Genomic DNA, 6,336 nt, shown 5'->3' with positions numbered 1-6,336 from the left:
ACCTCCGTGTCTTGGTGGGTTTTACCTCTAGTTAAAGAAGTGGTACAAATGTGATATGAAAATGGTGGTAAGAGTAGCATTACTCAAACAGATTGAGCTTATGAAGTGGTACAAATATGGTTTAGGAGGAATATATGAAATGACTCTTTACATGCCAATTAACATTGACGAGTTCATTTTCTGTATTGTTTATTGTAATGCCAATTAAGTTTTTTTTTTTTTTTTTTTTTGATCAAACTCAAAGTTTGTCTGTCTACACCCAACTTAAAAATTAAATATAAAGAGTCTAATATACTTCTGTATGAAGTTACCTATAAGGAGAAAAATGCATTTCAATAGTAAAAAACCTCTAGTCTAAACCAATCCCATTCTCATCCTTTCTCTCTTCCCCGATTACCCTTGTCTCTCACAAGAGATTTTTCAATGTGACCGAAACATGGGGTGATACACCATGTATCACTATACAAATGGTAGGATATGTGTGTTAAAAAGTTAATAACTTAAAAAATACAATTTCTCATCACTTATATAAAAACATGTAGTGTACCATCCGTGTTCTGATCACAATAAAGAATTTCTTGTGTCTCACATTTCCCTCTTTTCGGTTTCTTCATCTTTTCTTTTAAAAATTGAACATAAGTGTGCAGATCGTGTGGGACTATTGGTGTTGGAAAAATATGTGTGGGTTATTATTATTATTTTTTATTTTAATTTTTTGTTATTGTTTTTCCATCATTGTTGGCAATCAGACTGAAGAGATAGAAAGAGAGGGACGCCGCAGGGAGTTCGGCAGAATCAGGGAAGTAGTGGCAATAAGTTTTTTTAACTTTTACCCTGTTCGGAAAAAAATGGTGGATGTATGATGAAACTAGAGTAATGCCAAGTAAACTAAATTTGTAAACTAAGTTTGCAAACTAAATGGTGTGTCACCAATAAAAAAATAAGTACATTAATCAAAACTTAAATAATAATTCAATCGTCTACTTTCATGTCATTTAGTTTACAAAATTTAGTCTACAAATTAAATTTCTCTAGCATTACCCAAAGAAATTAGAGGACCGTAATTATATTATGATGAGGGTATTCAGCCATAATCGTTGGATGTAAAAAGAAATAAAATAAAATATAGATGTAAGAGAAATTAGATGTAAAGAGACAAATTATAGGTTCAAATAAAATTCTCTTTTTTTTTTTCTTCTTCCAAGCACCTTGATCACTATAACTATGTACAATATGTAATTTTTATTGGGTTGGAGTAGTCTCTCTCCTTCAAATCCTCCTCTTCGTTTGTCCCGTTCTATTTACGATTAATAATCACATTAACATACTTCTTTGAAGAGAGAGACAAAAGTGAAAGTGAAAAAGAAAAAGAATGCGAGAAGAGAGAATCCTACTCCTTTTCGGTTATCCAAAAAAATAAAAAAAATATTTGATGCGTCAATGTCTATCACAAAAGACGTCATGTTTTCCATTTATCTATTTTTTACACAATTATGTTTACTCGTATTAAAACTTTGCCACCGTTACTCTTGTTTAAGGATAATAAATGTGTTCTTTGTTTTTATATAAAGTTCAAGAAAAATTAATAACATGTTCATAAACAAATAAAGGATTTACGCATGACACCTAACTACTAGCTACTATCGATATAAATTTACGTATGAATTTACATATTGCGCATCAACGAAAACTGCTGGCAACGAAGATCAAACTTGAATTGAAGGTTAGCCACAAGTACGCCCTTACCAACTAAACTAACTATCGTTAACAAATAAATATGGCAACTTGATTAGATTATAAGGGCTAGGGAAAATTTATACAAGATTTCGGGTGAGGTCAGTGTAACCCTACACGTAACAAACTTAAGAAAGTTTGTGCATTTGCATCAAACCTTTGCAGCTGTGCTAGACCTAGAGTTATTAGGGTACAAAAAAACGTTTGTACAAGTTAATAACAATATTTAAATACATCTTCACGACCTCAAGTGGTTTTAATCTTCTTAAACTCGTTTTGTTGTCTTGGATTTAGCTTGAATACTATAAACCATAGTATTGAAGAAATGTTGAATGAAGAGATTGGTACCCACCTGGATATTTTTGTGTCTAAATGAAGGTAGAAGATACAAATTTAACTAAGAGCGAGCACAAATCAAGTTGATTTGTTAAACTTGCTACAAAAACCCGAATTTTGTTGCTCTTTTCTCTAATACTTTCTTTACTTGTCATATTAATAATTTGAACACACATTTATACTAACAAAGATTTGCAACTCAACATGGTTTTAGACAAGCAAAAATAAGAGAAGGGACACTTAAAAATTCAATAAACATTTTGTAATACGTTAATAAAGAATAATACTAAAAGTTTCAAGTAAAAAGTTTGAGAGGGGGTAAGTGCTCCGTGGCCTTACGCTCCCTTTTATCCCTAATGTTTGTCCAATATATTAAGTTATCCGACCACTTAATACTACGATCTAGTGATATTCTTCTTCACATGTAAGTGAAAGTTCTTAGGTTCAATTCTCACCAAAAGCGAATTTGAACCACATTATTGTTAGCCCATTGTAAGGCTAGCCTACCTCCCCTTTAGTGTAAATATTATTGATTTTTATATATACATATACATTTATACATATATATATATATATTTAGTTATCCAATTGAAATTAATTTTTAACATTGTTAGAGACATTAATCTGGTCATTAATGCAATGGAAGTTTAGGCATATGCCATATACGATTTTGCAATTCACATGCGCAGGACGGATAAGAGATTTTTAGTATGTCAGAAACACGGTCCGATATTTAAATTTAATAATATTATTTGTCGGAAACACGGCTCCATGAAACAATGAACGCACATGCGGTGATAATCTGGTGTAGAAGCAGTGGAAGTCATAAGTGCTGGGCTCTCCAATTAGGCCCACTAACTGTGCAGAATTTATTTATCCCTGCTGGACTGGATTAGGTATTAGGTATTAGGTAAAGTCATAAGTATTGTGGGCCTCCCGCTTTTATTGTCCTTTTATTTTACTTCCGTACAATTTTATTTCATTGTTTTTTTTTCGAATACAAGGGAGGGACTTGGACTAAGTAAGACAACGAGTCACATATAATAATTTTTTTTGAGGATACAAAACGTTGTCCGCAATGGTTCTCAAGTGTACGGGTGATTGTAATTCTCCGTGATGTTAAGTGTATCAAAATATTAATAAGATAAACAAAGATGATAGAAGTGTTTTTCTTAAATTTCATTTGTTTATTTTACGTTGTATAAAATAAAACATAATAATTATAAAATTTTCAGTATGTATGATTTGACTTCTCACATGTTACGTCATTTCATTTCATCTTTTAAATTATAATTTGAAACACGTGCAAAAATGATTCATTATAACAACTGAAATAAAAGTTGTTGCAAAATATAGATGAGCAAGGACAATGATATTTTGTTTTAAAGGCTTATGAATCACGTGATAATGTAATGACAATTGCTTAGATCTGCATTCAAGTGGGAAGATCACACTAACAAGAGATTTTTCAATGTGTTGAGAACACGATTTGGTACATCAAGTATCAAATACAAGTGGTTGGATACTTGAAAAAAAACAATTTAACACTTTTATTATGACACTTAATATGCTGATGCGTGTTCTCAGCACAATAAAAAATTTCTTCACAATAACTTGTGGTTGTGAAAGGTAGAAGTCTCTATTATAGCATTTAAAGTGGGACAATGGGGTTAGAAATCTGTCACATTGACAAAATTTAAGACCGTTTCATTTTCACATATAGATCTGGATGAGAAGAGGAGAAGAGAGCCCCATTTTTCGCTCTATTCTTTCATGAAAATGTATCCAAATTTATCATTTACAAATACAACTTGTTTAACCAAGTATAGAATATCTTGTCGTAGCTAATTATTTGTGTTAAACAATTACTATGCGGTGGTCTAATTATTGGTGACAAATTTCAGACCCGTATTTTATATGGCACATCAAGAAGAGGTTGAAATGCTATAGTGAGTCTTCTTGAGCCCCAAAAATATGAACTATCGTGATAAAGCCACCAACTAGTCATTTTTAAAGAAAATATATTTGTGTTAACCATGTATGAATTGTCAATATTGTTCTTTAAACATTCAATAATTTGAGCAATAAATCCATAATTGAATGGACAAATAGTAATTAAACCATTTACCGTAAACTCTTTCCTTGATTATACTATTTTTTTTTTTTTTTTGTTATACTCCCCTTATATTTTGCAATGCCTTCAATCAAGTGAAGGTAACCAAGTGATTAATTGTCTTAGTGGTTAAAGTCTTCTCTTTAATTTACTGTGCCCGAATTCAAACCCTTCCCTTTTCTCTTAATTCAACGAGCCGTTTAACATTATTTTTTGTTGGGCTAAATATATTTGACACCATCAATGTTAGAAGTCATTTTTAAAATGAGTCACAAAGTTTTAATTTTTGTACAATACACCCCATCCTTTTGAAAGTTTTCAAATTTAGACCCCTTATTAGGATGATTGTATGGTCAATTATTAACAATCAAAGCATGCCCCACCCTCCAAACCCACTAACCAGACCACACAAAACTGCTCCTGCCCGGATTCAAATTTGAAGCTGGGTGTAGGTCGAACCTATCCAAACTGTACATCACCGCACCATACAATGATCAAATTGGTGATCCCTATTAATTAAACAAAAGAAATGGTGATCTGGATCAGGGCCGTTTGTTCCAAATTACCGGGCTAGCCCAATCTGCTATGATAGCCATGTTGGGTTGGGCCTGCGCAAGAATGAATTTGCTGTAGTAAATGATTCTGTTTTGGATGGTGAGAAATAATAATCTTCTTTTTTTAATACCAATCAGGTTAATCATTTCTGATATTTGTTGTTAATCAGCAAAAGAGAACAGAATTACATAATTCATTAATGGGAGACAATATAACAAAAACAAGTGTAATTTTTCAATGTGACGGGAATACTGTCTGGTATACTATGTGTCAAAATACAAGTAGTTGGATACTCGGAAAAAAAAATCCAACCACTTGTCTTATGACATTTGGTATACCAAACCGGTTTCCGACAGTACAAAATTTCTCCAAAAACAACAATGCAAGCAACAAATTAAATACTTGATTAACATAAGAAAACTTAATTTAGGTGTTTTTTTTTCAACTCTGCATTATTTGCACATGAAATCATTTGAGCACACCCGAAATATCTCTCTACGCACTCCTACTTCAGAAACTCGATCTTTATCTGACGGATAGTAATGGGTCGTTTGACATACTTTGGGACCAAGGTAACCTTAATATCGTCGTCACCATCAGCACCCAAGTCATCCTTCAAGTCTATTATCCCAAGTTGGAGGCTCGTTGTCACCGTCTTCTGCTTAGAGCATTACCAAAAGAAATGTCAAAATGTACAAATCAGCAATAACAATATTAAAAGACAGCAGTAATGTTTTCAAATCGAGAAGTCAAATCTGATATGGCATAACATGGAAATACATCTCTTTCCCTTGCTGCCAAATTTGACAATGCATTCATAAAAAATAAATAAATAAAAAATAATAATAATAATTATTATTATTAAATATTTTGTATTGATTTAAAGCATTGCCTTTTTGTTTATTTTCATATGCAATATTTCATTATTTTTATACATTTTTATTCATATTATTTCATTTCCAATGGAAAGAAAATAAATATAAATTTTTGTATTAGGTTGAAAATTTGGCATATCACAAAAAAAAAATTATATATATATATATTAGATATCAAAGTGCCTCATAAGCCTTCAAATGTAAATTTTAGGTTTGAAATTTAATACTCTTTTGAAGATGATCTTATGCAGCAAATACACCAAGCTCCCAGCGTACTCGGCCTTATTGGGTCGACTTAGGGCTTCCTCCTCGTCGTTCACGTGAACGTCGAACTTCACGACGTCGTCCGCTATGAACTTGATCCCCTGAACGCCAGCACCTCCTCTTCCTCTTCCACCTTGGTCCTCGATTTTTGGCTGCGGTACAATCACGTTGATTACAGAGTCTAGAGTGATCGGGAACTTGCTGAGTTCAACGACCATGCTTGGAGAAATCTGGGCAGTGCCCGGAATCCCCTATGATTTCGCTCATCTTTGATCCTTCGTATATTCCTAGGCCTCTGATGAGGAGGTCTCCCTTTGCATATGTAGTGGCTTGTATAATGATGCTTTGGATACGAAGGAAGTTTAGGTTACTTTTGACTCTTTAATTTGTGTTTGTATCTCAAGTTAACAATGCCATACATGTTAGTAATGCATGTCAATAAGTTAAAATATATAATAC

The 6,336-nt window shown here is 32.5% G+C and overlaps 1 protein-coding gene across 1 annotated transcript; it reads right to left on the bottom strand.

The window, feature by feature from the left end:
- Positions 1-5,243: 5,243 nt before the first annotated feature.
- Positions 5,244-6,095, bottom strand: LOC125480444 (polyphenol oxidase latent form, chloroplastic-like). Its single transcript, XM_048591331.1, has 2 exons — positions 5,841-6,095; positions 5,244-5,396 (listed from the first exon to the last, which is right to left on the bottom strand). The coding sequence occupies exons 1-2, from the start codon at positions 6,093-6,095 to the stop codon at positions 5,244-5,246; spliced, it is 408 nt and encodes a 135-aa protein (XP_048447288.1).
- Between the last annotated feature and the right edge of the window lie 241 nt (positions 6,096-6,336).

The sequence above is a fragment of a genome, unplaced genomic scaffold (genome assembly GCF_019419815.1).
Source record: "Pyrus x bretschneideri cultivar Hongxiangsu unplaced genomic scaffold, Pyrus_bretschneideri_v1 Contig33, whole genome shotgun sequence".
In the NCBI taxonomy this organism is placed as follows: Eukaryota; Viridiplantae; Streptophyta; class Magnoliopsida; order Rosales; family Rosaceae; genus Pyrus; species Pyrus x bretschneideri.
This window is presented reverse-complemented; position numbering and strand designations above follow the sequence as displayed.